The sequence below is a fragment of the Pteropus alecto genome, unplaced genomic scaffold (assembly GCF_000325575.1).
Source record: "Pteropus alecto unplaced genomic scaffold, ASM32557v1 scaffold206, whole genome shotgun sequence".
NCBI lineage: Eukaryota > Metazoa > Chordata > Mammalia > Chiroptera > Pteropodidae > Pteropus > Pteropus alecto.
Window position 1 is genome coordinate 4,640,174 of NW_006438906.1, and position 20,825 is coordinate 4,660,998.

A 20,825-nucleotide genomic window follows, 5' to 3' on the forward strand; every position below is an offset into this window, starting at 1 on the left:
GGGTGTACCTTAGTCGCGCGCATACTTAGCTATTTTTGAGGTCTTAGGAATGGTGACTAAAGGACCGCGGCAACGTTTTATTCTTAAAAATATACTGTTTGCCTTTAAACTTTTTTATCCAAATTTTCTACCACACATTACTAGTGAATTTAGTGATGGGCCAGAAGGAGAGCGTTTCAGTTAGTCGTTAAACGTTGTGGAGATTGGGAGGCGTAAATGTTTCCTTGATTTTTTAGTGCTGGCCTACCTACCTTTTTTAGCAGAGGCCACATGTCGCCTCCTGCCAGTCCAGAGACGGCTGTTTGCAGTCTCATCGCCAGTCTGGTTGTAGAAGGGTAATTGTTAGGTTATATCCTTTTTAACCTAGTGTAAAATACCCTGCTTGTGTTCGAGGGCTCTACTATCTCTTGAATAATCGGGCAGCTCTGGCAATGTGGTTCTGTCTGCTCTTATATTCGTTTTTGAGTTAGATTTTTCCGGTAGATTGACCCGATTATTGAATATGGCTTGAATTTGTCTACGTAAACTTTCGAGGTTTTTGGAGAATAGCATTTCAAGTCACCAATGGAAAAAAAAACTAAAAACTGTTTAAAATGTTAACACTAGTTTTACCTTTTTATAAATTTATGCTCGGGGACAAAATCAGCTCACAGGCTTATGCGCCTTTCGTCTTCTATGTATTTATCACATAAAATTACTAGTTTCCGTGATAGGATTAGATCCAATGGCAAAATAGTGTTTGTTTTTTGTCGGAAAATTAGATATGATTGTTTTGGGTTTTTAAGGCAATCATTTGAAGGTTTAAGGCCCTAAAAGGAAGAAAATTTTAGAAAGAGCTCAGTTGTGTTTATTAGTGTTTAGTAATCAGCGATCAAAACCAAAACTTGATTTATGTTGGTTTCTGTAGGCTACTGCAGCACTAGGGTGTCAGTTGGTCCCGCCCAGAACACTTCAGTTCTGCTCTGCAAGGATATATAACTGGTACGTTCTAGACGCAGAGTCATTTCTTTGCCTTTTTAAAAAATATATATATATATTTAGCAACATGCATTGTTTACTTTCCAATAAGCCAAATGTACTAGCCTCTTCATTTTTCAACAGATCAGTGTGTCCATTTAATCCAAGAAAATGGAAACTGAACAGCCAGAGGAAACCTTCCCCAACACCGAAACCAATGGTGAATTTGGTGAGAAAACATTTTAATTGTAACAATTTTATATTTTCATTCTATGTGTGATTGTTTAGTTTTAGATCCCTGTCAGTTACAACTTGGCTTTTATTTATCAACTTAAATAGTAACATTTACAAAGGTAACAGACCAGAAGAAGCCGATAGTTGTTCCCCCACCCCCTTGCATTTTGGAATTTCTAATCCTTTGAAGTATTGTCACAGTATCTTGTATTTAGAAAAGGATGCTGGAAGGGAGCATGCTTTGATTCGAATTTAAAAGTCCAAGAATGTAAGTGCCTTTGGCCTTTTCAGAAGTACTTGGAATTAGCAACAGACCTCTTCAAACAGAAAGAGTTGCTTTTTCTAATTTAACTTATAGGGTAAAACAAATATAATCGAAGATGCTGATATTTTCTTTGATGTCTAAACTGTTAATTTCTAGGTAAACGCCCTGCAGAAGATATGGAAGAGGAGCAAGCTTTTAAAAGATCTAGAAACACTGATGAGATGGTTGAATTACGCATTCTGCTTCAGAGCAAGGTATAAATTTTATTTGTGAAAATTTGAAAGTGGTTCTTAACTAGAGTAGAAATTAAGATAGATAAAGTTCCGATTTGGCCCTCTGGTAAGCCTTTAAAGCCTTATAGGTTGAAGAATATGAAAGATTTGTTTCTGAACAGACTTGTAGGTCATCCTGAGTCTGTTTCTATCTTTTGACTAACAATTAAAATGAAATTAGTATAGTGAGCCACTTACAGGTCAAACCAGGAGAAAGGGTGTGGGTAATCTTAAAGCATTAATGGATTAAAGATTATACCTTGATTACATTGTGGATTTGATAGAATATGTCCTGGTTGACAGTTTACTTGATTAGTATTGCTATGCCACAATGTAAAGGTGTATCTGCTATTAAAAAAAAATTTTTTAACCCGTGTACTGTAAAACTAGGGCTTAAGTTTATTCTGACATTCTGAATATTCCAAAGCTCTGTCTTGGTATTTAGACCGCAAAAAGCACATAGACTCTAGATGTTTTTTTAATTAGATGATTTTGATATCCCCAACAGAGTTTTCATTTGCTTTTTTGTTTGTGTGTTTTTGGTTAAAGCTTAAGAGCACTGAAAGAAAAAGGCAGACTTAATTTCTTGTCCTTTTACTTTTTCCAGAATGCTGGGGCAGTGATTGGAAAAGGAGGCAAGAATATTAAGGCTCTGCGTACAGACGTAAGTATTAAAGAGTTTAAACTACTACACAACAGCTTCAGTTTATGTGTGTGTAGAAATTTAAAGAGTTGCATCATAGAAATCATTTAATAGTCTAGAGACAAGCCATCGTAATAATTGATTACATAGATAATTTCAAGGTTTGCCATTCCCAATTTTAACAAATTTCAGATTGGGTTGGATGGGAGTGTCTATTAAACCTCTTCACTTTCTAATAACTTTCCACCAAATTCTCTTCAAGATAACATTTAATTAGAAATAACAATTGTAAAAACCCTTATGTACCATTTCCCATGTATGAATCAATTACAGTATTACTGAAAACCATTGCAGGTGGCTGATAAAACTCAATTTTTATTTCCCTTTTTTTAAAGTCATCCATCTGTTCTTTAACAGCTTGCACATGGAGCACAAAGAAATTAATGTTGGGCTTGCATGATTAAACATGGGTAAAGACTAGAGTAGGCACTTAATATTATGATTGGGAAACCATTTGTCCATGCCAATGATTTGAGTCTTCATATAGTGGGTTGACTCTTGTGATTAGACACATTAAATGTTGGTATCACACCATAAGTAAGCATAGTTATAGGACTTGGCTACACCAAAATTTCTTTAAATTTTTTTTCTCCTAGTGAACACACACTTTCTTGCTGAAATTGAGGCAAATAGTAACTTTGTGTTGAATACTTATTTGATAGTATTTCATTTCTCTCTTGGTCGCAGATCTTTGTATGTTCCTCTTTGATTACTGTAAACTGAACTTGAAAATTTGTTTAAAAGTTTATAAACTTTTGCCTGTTTAGGATCTAGGATTGCGTTTTAAACCTCCAGGAAACCAACTAGTCTTTTAAGAGTTAAGGTTTTTGGTGGTGTGGGAATTTTTGTTTTGTCTTATATAAACCTCTTTCCTCTTAATCCAGATGTTCTGTATAATTATCTGGGTTATTAATTTCCCCATTTCCTCAAGCACTTCAGTAAACTGAGTCATGACAGGTTTTGTGTCTACCCTCATGAGCCAGCCTGCTACTGAAACATTTGTTAAAAAAAAAAAAAAAAGCTAGTACCATCATTTAAGGTCCTTAAATGTTAAGCCACAGTCAGATATAGAGAAGTCCATTATTGTGTTAGTCTTCAGAACAACTTAAGCTTGTTTCATTAATTGAGAGTATGAGTATAGTTTGTATTAAATTAAAATTTATTGCTTTTCCCCCTTTTCCCTCTCCTTGTTTTTTTGGCCATATATCTCCGTTGCCCATGTACTGGATCGACTTACCCCTGCGTTGCCCACCATGACGTTGGCCCATCCGCCCCTGAACGCCCATGTGAAAACCCTGGTTGGCTATGCCCAAAAATGTGCTCGTTGCCAAACGGGTACCATACTTGACAACTTCTGATTGAATGCCCATGCCCAATGCCAACATCCACGAACGCCAATGACCAATGCAGTACAATGCCAGTGTTTCAGTCCCAGACAGCAGTGGCCCCGAGCGGTATGTCCCAACAGTTTATGCCTCACTGCCTGATTAGAAAGAGAGAAATGTATTTTATTACCTGCCTTTTATATAATTAAATAGTATCCCCTTTAGACGGTGTATTGTTTTTCAAGTTTCTGTCTTATTTTCCCCATTAAGTCTTTTTGTCACTGAACTTTTACCGTGAGTTGCCCACCCAAACGATCCACTAATTTTATTTCAATGGAAGGAGCACAGCTTCAAGTGTTGCATATTTGCTGCATTGTAAATCAGATTGTTACCAAAATAGTCTCTCGCTCTGTCTTTGTGGCCCACCTTGCTTCCCAACATTGCCTGTTCATAATTTTTTCTGATGAAATGCTAACTCTGGTTCACTTTCCTTCACTTCTCATTTGTGTTGTCTTTGTTTTGTCTCGCATTTGTATTTGTTTTCTTGCAGAGCCCATTAGTGATCTAATTTCTAACTGGTATTCATAACCTTACTCCAAATATAATGTTCACCACTTGCATATTCCCCCACTTTGCCTAAGAGAAGGTGTGCCAGTTTTACCAATGTAACAGCGAGGGTATCCTTAATTAACTTAGTGGTGGCGGGGAACATAAATATTCAACTCTGCTTCAGTTCTGGTCAGTTTATTGCCCACTTAATCTGAGCCCTTCCAAGAGCCCATTCTTTCTGTCTCTCTGCAAGTCTCCTAATATTGTTATGTCTGTATTGGGCATAAAACAAAATGCATGTGTAAATCTATAAATAGGCTACTTTAAATGGGGAGTGTTAAATAATTGTAACTTCTCTGTAAAAATTTGTATGACTACCTGGTGATGAACACAAAACTCATTTTTCTTTTCCACCTTTTTTGTACTATCTGGTATTTGTGATGTTTGACAGCATATTGAGTATCAGTGCTGACATTGAAACAATTGGAGAAATTCTGAAGAAAATCATCCCTACCTTGGAAGAGGTAGGCTCATTTTTCTGTGTATTTGCCAATTGAGGCGGAGGGGTGGTGGTGGCGGTGGTTAAAGTATGTTTAACTGGGGCATAATGGGGGAGGTGGAGAGACAGTGGATATAAGTTTGTAGCAGCAACATCTTGACAACCTACATAATGTACAGGGTTACTGTACCCACCTTACTGGTTTTAAAATGTAGTCTGACCACTCGAGTAAATAGAACTGTCTGTGGTCACATACTTTAATGGGTTTAGCATATATTTTATGGGCTTTAGTTTTAGGGGAGGTGTTTGGGTTTTTTTAATGAGTTAAAATATTGATTGTAGGACTATTGGAAAGGCCTGTTTAATCTAGTTTGAGGATTTTAAAATTCTGTAACAGATGTAGAGAGAAAAGCATTGTATGTACATAGATTCTTAGTATGTAGATTAGCAGTTTCTTGTTTTTTAATGACATAGATGTGAAATATGTTGTAGTAGCTTTACCAATATATGCGACAATAGCCTGATCACACTAGACACTTAACCTATTACTCTTATTTTTCTACTTTCAGGGCCTGCAGTTGCCATCACCCACTGCAACCAGCCAGCTCCCGCTCGAATCTGATGCTGTGGAATGCTTAAATGTATGTCATAGTGCCATTGAACCCCACTGAAGTATGGAGCCTGGCCCATAGGATCAATTTTATTTTTAACATAGTGTACTTTTCCCGTCTCTATAGAAAAAGGCTTAAAAACATGATAAATGAATGGTCTTACAACTCACTGTTGACCCTGCTCCATGCTGCAGTGGGAATTAACTACATTTGCAAAGTGCTTTGCAGTCATTTTTATTATGGTGTTATTTGAATGTTAATAATAATTTTGTGGTAACAGCGACATGCTAAATGGCTGCAGTGTGGGTATGGTGTTGCAGGACCTGAAAATAAAATAGTTTTTTAAGGTGGTGCAGAATGTCCTTTTTTGGGCCTGGCTATTGAGGATAATAAGCACATAACTGGTAAAGTTATTGAAATATAAATTCAGGTTGCTCACTGCAACAGTATGTTATGCTTATAGCAGATAAGTGTGTATTGGGGAATCCTTGATTTGGGACTAAAATTTTATAACTCTCCCTCTGCAGTACCAGCACTATAAAGGAAGCGACTTTGACTGCGAATTGAGACTGCTGATTCATCAGAGTCTGGCAGGCGGAATTATTGGAGTCAAAGGTGCTAAAATCAAAGAACTTAGAGAGGTAAACGCAACTGTTTGATTTTCTGCTATATTACTGGAAAATAGTTTTTCATGTAGAATTGGTTTAATGGGCTTCTCACACTCCCCCTTCTCATTTTCTTTCCTGAGATTCCTCATCACTTCTATACTTATCTAGTTGCTATTGAAATATACCACAAAAAAGATCTGGCCACGTTATTTTGCCAATTTTTGTGTGTGTGTGTGTGCCCTGAAAAGTTCTAGTATTCAAAGATTTTTATGAGTGGTGGGTTACTGAATGCAAATGTAAATTTATCTGAATCTTCTTAGATTTCCTAATTTTTCTCCCTTTTGTGCATTTTTTTTATTCTGATGGATTTATTTATTTGTTTTTGTGCATTTATTGCAGAACACTCAGACAACAATCAAGCTTTTCCAGGAATGCTGTCCTCATTCCACTGACAGAGTCGTTCTTATTGGAGGAAAACCTGATAGGGTTGTAGAGTGCATAAAGATCATCCTTGATCTTATATCAGAGGTATCTTCAGAACACTTTATTTTTCATTTCATGAAACAAATAGATGTCAAAAGTAGTTTCAGAAGGTTTAAACAAATGGCTTTTACTTGTCCTTTCCCTTTTTTTTTTTTTTATCACCCAGCTTTAGCCGTCACTTTACTTTAGAAATACTTTGCGATTGCTGATGAGATTTTTATAGCCTGTAGATCTTCAAAAGAAGTTTTTACAGTATTGCATTGCACAACTTCCCATGCTTCGGTATGGGTTACAGGCTTACCAAAGATACTGATCACCTTATCCCTTGGGATGGTTGCTCTTTTTCATAGACTCCAGTGTGAAATGCAAAGGTTTCTAGTCTCAAGATCTAAGATTTAAAATAGTAAGCTGGCAGTTATTCCCCCAAAAGCAATAAAAGTTACTTTTTATTTAGGACTCACCAAAAGTACTGAATATTTTCAGTCTCTTACTGTTATTTTACCTGTATTCTTGTCATGTCTGAAGTACCTCCCAGAAGAAATAAAGGACTTTAAATATTGTTTGTAGGAAAAAATGGTTGGTAAGAACTAAGGCTATTTTCCTTCGATCTATATAACATTGCTATGTTTTTGTTTTAGTCCCCCATCAAAGGACGTGCACAGCCTTATGATCCCAATTTTTACGATGAAACTTACGATTATGGTGGCTTTACAATGATGTTTGATGATCGCCGTGGACGTCCTGTGGGATTTCCCATGCGGGGAAGAGGTGGTTTTGACAGAATGCCTCCTGGTCGGGGTGGGCGTCCAATGCCTCCATCTAGAAGAGATTATGATGATATGAGCCCTCGGCGAGGACCTCCTCCCCCTCCTCCTGGACGAGGTGGCAGAGGAGGAAGCAGAGCTCGGAATCTTCCTCTTCCTCCACCACCACCACCTAGAGGAGGGTAAGTTTCATTCACACATTAACAGAAAAGAGGCTGTATATAGGGGAGCAGAAAGGGTAGGTTTTTGATGTGTGTGATGTGAACAAGCTGAGATTACAATACATATTGTTGCAGAGATCTAATGGCCTATGACAGAAGAGGAAGACCTGGAGACCGTTACGATGGCATGGTAAGACTTATTTATCAATGTATATAAGGGCTGTGAGGGGTCTTAAAATCAGATAATTTAACTTTTTTTTATAACAAGTATTGTTAATTAAAAAGCTTGTGTTACAAGCGGACTTCTTATTAGCCACTTAGTTGTTTGCCGAAATATTGAGACTTTATTGAGCCATCTTTATTCCTCCAAAGTATGATTTAATGATGTAAAATAAAAATTGAGCATGTAAAAACTAGCTCTGTGACAAAGTGTCAGGTTTTTGTTGATCATTCTGTCTCTTAACACAGGTTGGTTTCAGTGCTGATGAAACTTGGGACTCTGCAATTGATACATGGAGCCCTTCAGAATGGCAAATGGCTTATGAACCACAGGTTGAGTATCGTGGGTATTTGCATTCATATCAGTAATAATTATGTTTGGCTACTCAACAATAAGTATTTTATTTTTTCTCATTGATGTTTGTTTCTTTAAATGCTATGTACTTCAATGATTTCTTCCCGTATAGATTGTCTTCTGAAATAAACTTACTGGGGAGGATGTGGGAGGACTTTGGTTTTTCTAAACTGAGGGATTTTAGGAATATTAAAATATCTGAAGAGTAATTTTGAAAACAGAGTAATTTTGTTTTTTTTCTTTGTGTTTTTAGGGTGGCTCCGGATATGGTAAGTTTTCTCCTTTGTGAAATCAAACATTTTTACATGCTTTCTAAATGAACTTAATGCTCATTATTTAAATCAGATTATTCCTATGCAGGGGGTCGTGGCTCATATGGTGATCTTGGTGGACCTATTATTACTACACAAGTAACTATTCCCAAAGATGTAAGTACCTTTACTATATTGTAAAGAACGTTTACTAAATCATTCCAAGTTCCCTAACTTATAATAAAAGGTTTTAACAGAAATATTTCATTTTAGGCTTGAAATTGTGTTTTAGAATTTAACTGAGGTGTCGTTCTCTAGTTTTTGAGTTTTGTTAGGTGATGGTCATTACTACCAAAAGCTGTTAGGTTTTGAGCCTTTTATTAATTAGAGAAAATGTTGAAGTGTAAATACATTATAATTCAAGCCTTAACGAGTTAGAGGGCATTAAAAATAAATAACTACAAAGTTAATATACTTTATGGTCATTAAAAATATGGGTAATGTCATTTCTTTTAAAAATTTGTTTTTGAAATTTTTCAGTTGGCTGGATCTATTATTGGCAAAGGTGGTCAGCGGATTAAACAAATTCGCCATGAGTCAGGAGCTTCGATCAAAATTGATGAACCTTTAGAAGGGTCTGAAGATCGGATCATTACCATTACAGGAACACAGGACCAGATACAGAATGCACAGTATTTGCTGCAGAACAGGTCAGTTTAAGTTTATCTTTATGTTAGTCTACACGTACTAAAACTTTAAGCTTCCCTCTCAATTGATTTTTCTTTTAGAGGCCATGGTGTCTCAACCTTTTGGGGACCTAACTTCTAAACATTCTAATAGCTTTGCTTTAATTTTCTTCTGCTTTCTTACTAAAAACGGAGACAATTCAATACTAATCTTGCTGGAAGAAGCCTTAACCAAGCAAACTTCTCATTTCTCTGGTGAAAACTGCTGCCAAAACCACTTGTTATAATTATACAGAGCCTGTAGAAAATATAGAAGATTCAGTGGATGTTGGTCTAGTTCTGTGTGGAAGACTAGTGATTTTGTTGTTTTTAGATAACTAAATCGACAACAAATCACAGTCTGCCATATGGCACAGGCCATGCCTCTACAGGACAAATGATTGGTGCTGTAAAATGCAGCATTTCACACCTTACTGGCATTTCTTGTCTTTTCTACCAAACATTAACAACTTTTGATTTCATCTTCTTAATTCTGCTCTACTAATGTCTGATTTACTATTAATCATTTTTAATTTTACATTGCTCTTAATTTGTAATTGTGCTAATGTTTTAATTCTTCTAATTATAATGGACATGTTTATCATTTAATTTAGCATTGAAATTGTCTTAATGTTGATTAAGATGTTACGAACAAAAATTCTAATTCGTACTTTTTTTTCTTTTCTTTTATAGTGTGAAGCAGTATGCAGATGTTGAAGGATTCTAATGCAAGATATTTTTTCTTTTTTATAGTGTGAAGCAGTATTCTGGAAAGTTTTTCTAAGACTAGTGAAGAACTGAAGGAGTCCTGCATCTTTTTTTTTTTATCTGCTTCTGTTTAAAAAGCCAACATTCCTCTGCTTCATAGGTGTTCTGCATTTGAGGTGTAGTGAAATCTTTGCTGTTCACCAGATGTAATGTTTTAGTTCCTTACAAATAGGGTGGGGGGAGGGTGTGCAAAACTAACATTGAAATTTTGAAACAGCAGCAGAGTGAGTGAATTTTAATTTTTGTTCATTGTTGGTTAAAAAGGAAAATTCCCCCTATGTAATTATTGTGAACACTTTGCTTTGTGGTCACTGTAACATTTGGGGTGGGGTGGGACAGGGAGGAAAAGTAACAATAGTCCATATGTCCCTGGCATCTATTCAGAGCAGTGTGCAGAATGTAATGCTCTTTTGTAAGAAACGTTTTATGATTTTTAAAATAAATTTAGTGAACCTATTTTTGGTGGTCATTTTTTTAAGACAGTCATTTTTCAAATGGCTGGATTCTCCAACCCACCCCCAAACTAAACACTAAGTTTGATTTTCAGCTCCTCTGTTGGAATAAATAGATGCATCTCTTCTTGGACATAGGCAAAATAACTTGGCAAATTCAGTTCTGGTGATTTGATGGTTTGAAAGTCCATTGCTTGGGAAGAAATTCCATAATACACATTCATGCTTATAATAAGCTGGGGATTTTGTTTGTTTTGCAAATGCTTGCCCCTACTTTGCAACAGTTTTCTATGTTAATTGTGAAGAACCAAGGTGGGGAGCAGTACTACAAGTTGATTAATGGTATAAATATATACCAAGAGCCTAATGGCAGCAAGTTTTATAATCAGAGTAATACTTGGTTATGGAAGTGACTGATGCTAAATAAATTCTGGTTTTTTATTAGATAATTTCTCACATATAGATTTAAACTGTCAGCCTGCCTAGTGTCTATTAGTTAAACTTTGTAAAATATATATATATTCTTGTTTTTCCATTGTATGCAAATTGAAAGAAAAAGATGTACCATTTCTTTGTTTTATGTTGGATTATGTAGGAAATGTTTGTGAACAATTCAAAAAAAAAAAAAAAGATGAAAAAAGTTCCTGTGGATGTTTTGTGTAGTATCTTGACATTTGTATTAATAGTTAAAAGTTCACTTCCAAATAAACTCCCATAATGCTAGAATTGATGTGTGCCCAATTTGAACAAGGGTTGATTGACACCTTGTAAAATTTGTTAAAACGTTCCTCTTGTAAGGAAATACAGTAATCTTAAATTATGTATTTTTTGTGTGAAGTGTTTTTCTAGCATTTATAAATGAAGTCCGGTAGGGGTGGTAAATAGAGAATTCCAATGGGCTCTTAAATTGTTGGGGGAGTATAGCATAAGGAGAGCTGATTCATGTAACTTTACAAGTGCTATTCTCAAATGTACAAGAAATTTTGATTTCTTAGGTTTCTCTATCTGTAGAATAGTTCTGGCTTGATGGTTGAGAATATTGATAGTAAAATAACTACAGAGTATGATTCCTGACTCAAATTCTTAAGCTACTGCCTGTTAATCTTTAATTGCCCAGAAGGCATGAGAACAACTCAAATTACGTGGAAAAGGATTCGTGGATGTAATTCTAAGTTTAGGAAAGAGTTGTGCATATAAGTATGAAGTGGGCAGTCTTTCTGGCTTATGGAAAAACAAGTTGTTCGTGCAAATGTGCCATTTAAGCAGTATTTCAGTAAGTGCCCTTTTAGAGAAGAATTGAGTGTTCTCTTGATAGTGAAATAAGTGATTGTCACAACATCACTTAAAACTAGAGAGTGCTGCTTAGTTTCTTCAAAAGGTAAAATTAGGCTGAGTTGCCATGTGTTAATTTAGCTCTTCTCCCTTGAGTATTTAAGTATGGGTGAGTTGGGGTTGCTTAGGGAGTAGTACAGCCTACTAGTGTTCAAATGAGCCTTTCCCTCTAGGAAAAAAAAAACCATAAATGACAGTTCAGTCATTCCTTCTGGAGGAGAGAATTCCTGGAGAGGACACGTTTTTCAAGCTTTCATTGGTCATTCAAAAATCGTGACTATGTAGACTTAGCTGAAAGTTTTAAATTTGGCTTCTACAAATCAGACCTTGAACACACGAACCTAAGATTAAGTAGATTGGAAAATGTCATTGGTAAGTGGGAGGAGAGGCCTTTTGCATTGCCACTCATTGGTAACATGGTGTTTGAATGTGGGCTGGAAATTGAGAAAATTCTGAAAGTTTAAAATTCACTAAAATTGAACATCAGTTTGTAAGAAATAACTACATATGCCACGTTCATTGGAGCATTAAAATTTTAAATGTTACAAAAACTTCCAACTTTTTGAAATGTGGTTACCAAGATACCAACATACGTTGGGAACCAGGTTGCACCAAGGTTTTACAGGAATGAGTTTAAAATTCCCTATTCAAATTTTAGTAGTTAGCCTTTATGTTGAGACTATAGTGGAAAATACTTTCATTTCTTGAATGATAGATTATCCTAAATCTGACCACTGATCCCACTGAGATGAAATCTTTTAGGAAAAGTGGACATAGCAATTTTTCTCAAATTTCAGAGGTTTGTCTTATAATGCCTTGTGTTAGTAAAATGGAATTAGCATTCCACAAGACAGGTTGTGACTTAAGATTGCTGCTAAAGGCGCCTGTATTTTAAATTTTCTCTTTAGGCCAATGAAAATGTCCATACAGTTCTTTTAAATGTTCAGTGCCAACAATTTTGAGAAGGGAGTCTACCTTAAATGCTATATTTTAAATATGTCTATTTTGAAGGTTTGCCCCTTGGCAAGTCTGAAGTAAAACTGACCCAATTTCTTGGTGGTGACACTGAACTTTTGGAAAGCAGTATTACAATATTTTTCAAACTTCCTAGGAGCACCTTCAAAATCAATGCTGATAAAACATGAAAATTTCTGAGCCACACCTCAGCTCTACTGAATCTATAGAAAGGTGCTGGGAATCTGCACATTTAATAAATTCTTGAGAGTTAATACTTCAAGTTGTTAAAAGGTCTTTCCTATTACCTCCACCTTTCCAAGACCGTCCAGGGTCTTCTGGGTGCAAAGGGTTTTAGGTGTTCTGATAAATGGGAGGAAAGCGCCTTTGTCAGCAATTTTGTAATACAATGATGTATATAGTAAGCACCATAACTTCATTAATTTAAATACGTATTTGAGTTTTACAGGGGCAGTAGTTGGCCCTAAGGGTGCAGTGGTTAACCGTCTTTGAAGAGATAATCCAATAAACTGATAATGAAAAACAGTACCATGAGGTGTGTTTAAGAAAAATGTACATGTATGTACACATACACATTTCACAATCACAGTGCTTGAAACAATATTGTAGAGTTAAACTAGGAAAATCCCAGTGTGTTGATCCAAAATTCTGCCCTCTGTTCCTTTAGCAGATGAAAAAGACATCACAGCTTATGTACCCTTACAGGATGGACATCATTTGCCCAAGCCAGGCCTCAGTACTTCCAGTCAGGGAAGGAATCTGACCTGAGGAAAAGAAGGGGAATACCTGGAAAATTAAATCCCAAGCAATTGCACATTTGTCCGTATTTAAAATGGGGAGCTAATTTGCTGAGCTGAGTGGCTGTACAAAATGCAAACGTTTTGTGGGGTTGCATACCCTTGTTTGCCAACTGAGCAACAAGCACTAGCAAACGGTAAACTGAAGTACCAACTATCCTATGACCTCAAACTTTTCCAGCTTCTACCTCATTTTTTTTGTCCAGAACCTGTAAGAACATCCCGTCCTCCCACTCAACAGCTCCCTCCACCCATTTTTTCCTGCTTCCCCAAACTCAGACCTGTAACACTAAACCTGTAATGTTGAGGGAAATAAAAGGCATAATCACCAAAACCACACCTTTCAAAAATCTTTTCCCCTTTTGGTCATCCTATCCCACTTTCCCCTTTTTCCCGCCCCCGAAGTCTACCATTAAGGGATAGGCTTCATGGAAGGGAAGGACCAGCTCACTTAGAACAAAAAAAATCAGTAGGAGGCGGTGGGGAGGGACATGACAGCTGCTTATGAGATCAAAAGAGGGAAAAGTCATTTTGATAGGAGAGAGATTTGGCAGGAGCAGGGTAAAGTAAAAGGCACCAGCATGGTTCGTTGGAGACATCCTTAGGGTTCAGCCTGATGTAGGACAAACGGAGGATGACTAGTGAGAGCAGCAACTCCAGACGCAGAGAAGCAAAGGCTCAAGCCCAACTTCTATTTGGTATGCTACAAACTCTCCCTATAACAACATGGGCTAGTAAAGCACGGCAGAGACAGAGATTTCACACACATACACCACAGAATTCCCTGATTCCTGTATGACATAGGGGACACCAGCTGAGGGCAAATGGGCTTGCCATGGAGTCACTATAGTGAAGGGAGTGGTTATTGCATAGCAGGAGCTATAAGGTAGACAGCCCAGCCAGGGGATACAGCAGAAACCCAAAAGACTGTCATGTCAGTACAACTGAAAACAAGTCAGATAAAGTTAGTCAAGGAAGACATCTGAGCTTAGTGCTGAGAAACCAGACTGCCAGTTTTATTAGCTTTGGTCATTCAATGGTAACTATGGGGAGAACAGGGGCAAAAATTCAGATACCAGGCAGTCAGACTACACCTCATCTAGAGGTCAAGGAATTTGCTGACAAAGGCCCTCTCCTTCCATTGCTTCTTTCCATTGCGCCCAGACCTTGGAAGGTCTTGGAAAGGTAGAAGTGAAAGAAAAATCTTTCAGAGAAAACAACCCTAATAAGGGGGCTTACCTAAGTGAATAATTATTTCCCTTAAATTAGACTATTTAAAACTGGAAGAGATCAACTTACTTTTACTTGACAAGTTTATGTGTTTTGTCTACCATCATGGGAATGGGAACTTACAAGAAAGAAGGCGTATGGGAATTTGGGGGCTCCGGAAGTCCCCATAAAAGCTAGAGAGGAAAGGCTAATACTATCAAACCTTAAGTTCTAGGTAGAGATGGACCCAAATGGATTGAGGCCTTCACTTGGTAGATCAAGTAGCCTTTTTCCCTAGATCATTTATCCATACCTGTGTGTCATACTGGCACCGATTCTGTGTACAGTTCAGACTCTAGAACTCTGTGAGATGAGGCTGACCCTAATTTCCAATTGAGACTAAATCATGGCTTGAGTAATTAATTCCCTGCCCTATTCTGCTTCCCTTGCTCCTTTTCACTTGAGAGTATTGCTCCAGTGAATCACTTGCACAAGAATCCCTGATTTGTACTCTCTTAGGGACACAATCTAAGACAATTGAGCTGGAGCTAGAGCAGAAATTTGCATCATCCAGACAGCCTTGACTTAGATTTTGATGCAATAAGTAAGAAGACATTGAGTTATCTCTTTCTAAGGAAGGGGTAAGACTTTTTTATTTTATGAAAAATAACTGCATTCTGTTAGGCAGGAGTATTTTTTTAAAGTATATGTATGGGAAGAAAATAGTTTAGATGCTGAATTATAATGGACCTTTTGTTAAAAAACCATAGCATCAGTTTCCCCTTTCCAGCAGTACCTAATTTTCCTTTTGGAGTTTTTCTCTCCCAGTTGTTTGTAGGCTTGATGAGATAGAAATCATGGTCCTTAAAGATCCCTTACCATGCAAGAGGGTGGGCATTTTACCCAGGCTTGCCCAACCAGACTCTTTGGCCTGGTAATTTGAATCTTAAGCAGAATGATGCAAGCAAGTTACAATGATCATATTTAGTTTTTTCAGCTGCACTAGAAGAGAACTTTGGGCAGTTTCTGCCCTCAATACTCTAATTGCCTGATTTCTGTTTACAAGTTAGGTTCTCCAAGCTTCCTTTTCATCCTGAAAACTTTATCAATAACTTTCAAAACTTATTTTTGCTTAGTCAGTTGCTATTATATGCAGCCCTTCAATTAAAGAGACTTATCTTGTACAGGGAGCATTGCTAATTTAAGGTCAGGTAATACCAAAGCATGGGTGACAGATGCTGGCTCCACCTCCACAGATACTGCTGTCAACCAGTGTCGCTAGGCCTTCACAGTTATGCCATCTGGGGCATAAATCAGTCATTTTCTAGGGGTGCAGCCAGCCCTATCTCAAGGCTACAAGTGAACGCTCAGAGAAACCAGCAACATGCCCCGAGTTTCTGGTTTTTTCCTCCACTTTCAGACTTCGATAAAATGCCACACCACACAGGCAAGGAATCCGGCTTCCTGACCAGCCACTAAAGGGATGATACAACTGGAATGATGGAGGAGTCCGCTCTCTGTGGGGAAAACTATGACCAATGGGGAATAAGAAAAAGGGAAGAGACATGCCACCTGGCAACCGGTCCTCTCTGCTGAGTCTGCCCGGCCACCACCAGAGACAAACTCTGGATCGCCAGTAGCAAGTGGTCAATTTCATTCAGCCCCAGCCACCAAGCTGCCACGCTCAGTGTTGTTAGAGATACAAAAAAGAATTACTAGACTACAAAGGTGTCGACATTAGTGTTCTTCAAATGAGTCATAGGCCATCATTTCTGGTAAGATGATTAACATCTTGGGGGAGAATTGTTAGCTGTTCCAGACAACAAGAAGATAATTTTTGTGCAGAGGTAGGTCAGGCCAGTTCAGTGCTGTCCCCTTAAACCTGACTGATCTGAAATTAGAAGGGTGTGCCGACTATGTGGTGAGCTAAGGTCGCAGGAGAAGCCTAGAAGTTTGGGACTATGAATATCGTTATCCTAAACTTGGGAGTTATACGAAAAATCCAGACCCAAGTTCGTGAATCTTTAGCACAGATGCCTCTTCTACGTGTCACTGTGCCCAAGAGAGCACGCATGGTGTGGAGTTTGACTTTATCCCTGATGTCAAGGGAGCAGTACTGGTTTGCAATGAGTCCTCAAACTTCCTATCTAAGCCAGTGGATGTTTCCAAATTTGGTGTGATATTTGCTCTTCTGGCACTCAGAAAAATGTTGGCTCTGAATCAGTCACAGTGGTGATCATACAGGATGACTTGCTGGGGTTTGCCCTCAAAGAGTGCCCTTTAGTCTGGAAATACAATGTGCAGGCGGGAAACAACTTGTTCAATACACCTCTGTGTTTCAGCATCTATGGCATGGGCTTGGTCCTGGAGTGGATTAAAAACAGTGGTAGTGCAGCAGCCATGGAGAAGCTTAGCTCCATCGACTCTCAAGTGATTTATGATATTAATGATATCATCTCAAGGATGCTATGTATATCCAGTGTATTCCAGAGTAGAAGCAAGACGAATATTCCATTCTGCATTGGCAAACCTCAAAGGACATGATGCTTTAGAAAAAAGATTTCTCAGTAAAGCTTTTGAACTCAATACAATCTTGAAAGGGGCATGGGTCTGTGGGAGGCATCTGGTCCTTTCTTACAATGCAGACAGGATTGAAAGTGTTCAGAAGCTGGCAGCCTTCAAAAAGAAAAAGTCTTTGGAGATATATCAGCTATGAACACATCCTAACCAATATATACTCTGCCCTTGAACAATGCACACAATTTAAAGTAATTTGGAAATGGCTGCAAAAACTTAACAAACATGGTATTTTTCTTGAATGAACATGTTTATTAGATTTTTCTCTTTTCAAAGAACAGCAAAACATCCACAGCTCCACAAGGCTGGTGGGGCTTTGAACAGATAACTTAATTCTGATTTGAACTGGAAGCATTTAAAAAAATCTTTAGCTTTTCTAATGAATTCCACTGTCAATATTTTATGTCGAATACGTGAAGGACATTAAAATCCTAAAACATCTAAAAAAGAGAATTTCCACTCCTTTACCTCTCCCATAAACTGCTGAGGCAGTTTCTTGTTTGTTCAGTATAGTGTAGACTGTGCCAACACTCCTGCACATTGACTAGCTGTGTCTCTTCAAGGCTCACCACAAAGCAGTGGCCAGCACAATGTTATATCTCTTTGTGTTACTTAACATCTGAACCTTCTCTTTTCCTTTGTCTCACTGTCATGCCCTCAGATTGCACCTCATAGATAAAACGTCAGCATTTAATCTCTACCTCAGGTTATATTCAAAATAAATATTCCTTTGTATGTTTATTTTTGTATGCTTTTAAAAGCAGGTTTTTACACTTATTGTTGTATATCTCCTCTCCCCACCCCTTTTTGCATGACAATCTAAGCCGAGTGATCTACTGCCAACCAGCACCAATTCTCCAAATCTAAGTATGTAAGGGAAACATGCTTGTGTGATCCTCTTTAATAGAAGATACACTAAGAATCCATCTACTTCTGATCTCCAGAAATAAAGTAACTAGAAGGGTTGCTGCTCCTCTTCCACGTATTTGAATTTCAATTCTGAAAATTTCTTCAGCCTGTCTTTGCGCAGTGCAACAAACCCTTGCTTGATCATTTCCAGGACCCATTCCACTGACAGTTCAGCTCCAGCTCGTAGCAACTTTGAGCTAAAGAAGGTGATTACCAGATCAATATTTTGCTTTATATCCTGAAATGAAAGCTGATTTCAAAATTGTTCAGAGAACTCATTTGTAAAGCAGTGTGTGTACACCGAGTTTGGATTGTGAAGAGAAGTTTTCAAATAGGAACTAATGATCTCTAACATCATTTAAATCACTTCTTCCATGACATTTAAGTCTTGCATGTAATCTGGTAAGGGAACATTACTGAAACTCAGCAAATCTCTCAAGAACTGTGGCTTTTTCAGAACTTTGTTGTGTTTTTTAGACAGCAAGGAAAATAGATTAATGATTTACTATAAAAGTATATAATTCAGGAACAGCCAGATGGGAAGAGACATGGGAAGGGCAAGGTATGTGGAAAGGGGCACGGAGTTTCCACGTTCTCTCAGCATGTCACTCTCCCTGAATCTATGTGCTCTCCAACCTGGAACCTCTATACTTTTTTTTTAAATACTTCCTTGTAAGTTCTTCCTCCTAAGTAGGAAATACTAATTTCACTAGTTAAAAGTAAACTATGGTTAACAAAATTCTAATTGATTTTAAACTGTAGTAATAATGTTAATATTATATAATGGAAAGTGTTTATTTCATTATAACTAAATATTTTAAAGCAGTAAAGTATTTAAGAGTCTGCTTTTCACCAGAAAGAGTTTATTTTGTCCCTAAGCCATAGCCTATATATGGGACATTTTACTCACAAAGAGGATAAAGAGCCTCTAATGGTACTAAGAAAACTAGAATAATACAATGCCCTTCAAGGAAGTGGTCAATTTTAAATGCTATATATATGATAAATCAAGGAGAAAAGGAACAGAGAAAAATTACAGAGTAGTGAAACATCTCTTTTCTGCTAAGTCTTCTTGAGGCTTTAGTCTATTGATCACTGAGAAAGTCGGGGGAAATGAAAATAACTGAGATGCCCTACTTTCACAAAATCCATTTTACTTCTCTGCTTTCCTTTTTCTGCATATATGAGAAACTACTGCCTCCTTTTTAGCAGTATCTATGGTCCATCCATTGCTCAAGCCAACTTTTGCAACTTTTCCTCAAGAATACCTCTTAACCCACGATTTAATTATCTGTCATAACTTATCATGACAGAAAATAGCAGACGTAGCAATGACTGTTGCCAATGATTGACATTTAATATAGCTATTCAGACTGATGGCTCTCTTGATGACTGGAATAATCTAACTTGGATATTATTCAAGAGGAGAAAAAGTGATACAGACAGATCATTGATCATTCCTTTCTCCTTTGTTAACCTTTAAAATGTAAGCTTAGGGACTATTTAGAGGTTATTTTGATCTTCTCTTCAAAAACCTATGCCTATGGGGTAGAGCTTCTGGTAAAAGTTTTCAAAAGAAACATAACTCAGCTGGAATATTCCTCTGGCTCTTTGCTTTCACTTTCCTTTCTTTCTATGGACACGATGCCAATAAGAATAGAGCAATCTTACAACCATAAAGACAGAAGACACATGTTAGGGATAGGACAAAGCAAGGACCCTAGTTCCTTGCTGATATTCTCAAATAGATGTACCAGCCCTGGAGTGCCTACCTCTAGACTTATATGAGGAAGAAAAATGCTCTTTTTGTTTAGTTACTATAGTCTGGTTTTGTTGCTTGAAGCACAATCCTACCCAGATATTTGAATGTCTGCTTTCCCCACTAGATCAGATAGCATGTGTTTTTGATACCTGTGTAAGATAGGAACCTTTCAAAGCAAATACCAGAAAATCAAACCCAAAACTGCTTTAAACTATAAGAAAGTTTATTACCTCACATAACTGGAGATCCAAAAGTAGGACAGACTTAAGAGTGGATGTAACCCCATTACCCTCGTTCCATTTCTCTGCTATTCTTTTGGCCTCCCCCATGTGTTGACTTTATACTCACAATGACATCAAACGGACTGTAGCAATTTCAAACCTTATATCAAAGCTCAACATATCCAGTGGGAGCATGAATCACTTCTGGAAGTTCCCCTGGAAAAGCTTTTCTAGAAGCATCCTGCAAATTTATCCTTGTAACTCACTGAAGTAAACTGGGGAACATGCAAAATCCTAATCCGGTCCCTGGCAAGAGGATGCTATTATTCTTAGACCAGTCTAGACCAACCCTGGAGCTGAGGATGCTGAGATATACCAACTGTGGGTAAGAGGGAGGGGTTCCTGAACCACATCAAGGTTCTGTTGAAAAAAAAAGGAGGGAAAAGATGTTGAGTAGGTGAAGAGCTTACATTTTCTATTTCCAGCATCTTGTAGACAAACAAAACATCCACACATGCAAAGTTTATGCTTTATTTCAACAGTAAGTTCCTTGAGAGAAGGAAGCATGTTCTACTCTTGTTAATACTACTACTAGTGTCTAACTCAGTATCCTGAACATAGTTGGAATTAAAGTTGTTTTTTTCCTGTCAACAAGCCTTAGTGAGAGAAAATGACTTAAACTATTTAGACTCTTGAACTCTTTTGTAGATTGCCAGATTTTCTTGCTAATCAATTTGATTCCCAAGACTTAAAACTGCTGGGGTATAAAAGAAAAATCTCAAGTCTACAGATTTGCATATATTCAATAACTGTATTAATGTACTAGTGACTTTTTCTGGAAA

The 20,825-nt window shown here is 37.4% G+C and overlaps 1 protein-coding gene and 1 pseudogene across 10 annotated transcripts in view; both read left to right on the forward strand.

The window, feature by feature from the left end:
* Nucleotides 1-11,025, forward strand: part of HNRNPK (heterogeneous nuclear ribonucleoprotein K) — a 12,279-nt gene extending 1,254 nt beyond the window's left edge. For 2 of the 10 annotated variants that reach the window (XM_006916085.3, XM_006916086.3), the window contains exons 2-17: nt 908-981; nt 1,102-1,186; nt 1,613-1,710; nt 2,336-2,392; nt 3,842-3,885; nt 4,757-4,829; nt 5,374-5,445; nt 5,943-6,056; nt 6,423-6,551; nt 7,145-7,452; nt 7,567-7,621; nt 7,900-7,983; nt 8,259-8,274; nt 8,351-8,433; nt 8,797-8,966; nt 9,675-11,025. In XM_006916085.3, coding sequence (XP_006916147.1) covers nt 1,129-1,186; nt 1,613-1,710; nt 2,336-2,392; nt 3,842-3,885; nt 4,757-4,829; nt 5,374-5,445; nt 5,943-6,056; nt 6,423-6,551; nt 7,145-7,452; nt 7,567-7,621; nt 7,900-7,983; nt 8,259-8,274; nt 8,351-8,433; nt 8,797-8,966; nt 9,675-9,708 — 1,395 coding nt within the window. In that variant the 5' untranslated portion in view covers nt 908-981; nt 1,102-1,128 and the 3' untranslated portion in view covers nt 9,709-11,025. The remainder of the gene's footprint in view (nt 1-907; nt 982-1,101; nt 1,187-1,612; nt 1,711-2,335; nt 2,393-3,841; nt 3,886-4,756; nt 4,830-5,373; nt 5,446-5,942; nt 6,057-6,422; nt 6,552-7,144; nt 7,453-7,566; nt 7,622-7,899; nt 7,984-8,258; nt 8,275-8,350; nt 8,434-8,796; nt 8,967-9,674) is intronic. The other 8 variants (XM_006916088.3, XM_015592636.2, XM_015592637.2 and 5 more) reach the window with 4 other exon arrangements.
* Nucleotides 11,026-13,939: 2,914 nt separating this feature from the next.
* On the forward strand, nt 13,940-17,230 carry LOC102894328 (annotated as a pseudogene).
* The last annotated feature ends 3,595 nt before the right edge of the window (nt 17,231-20,825 follow it).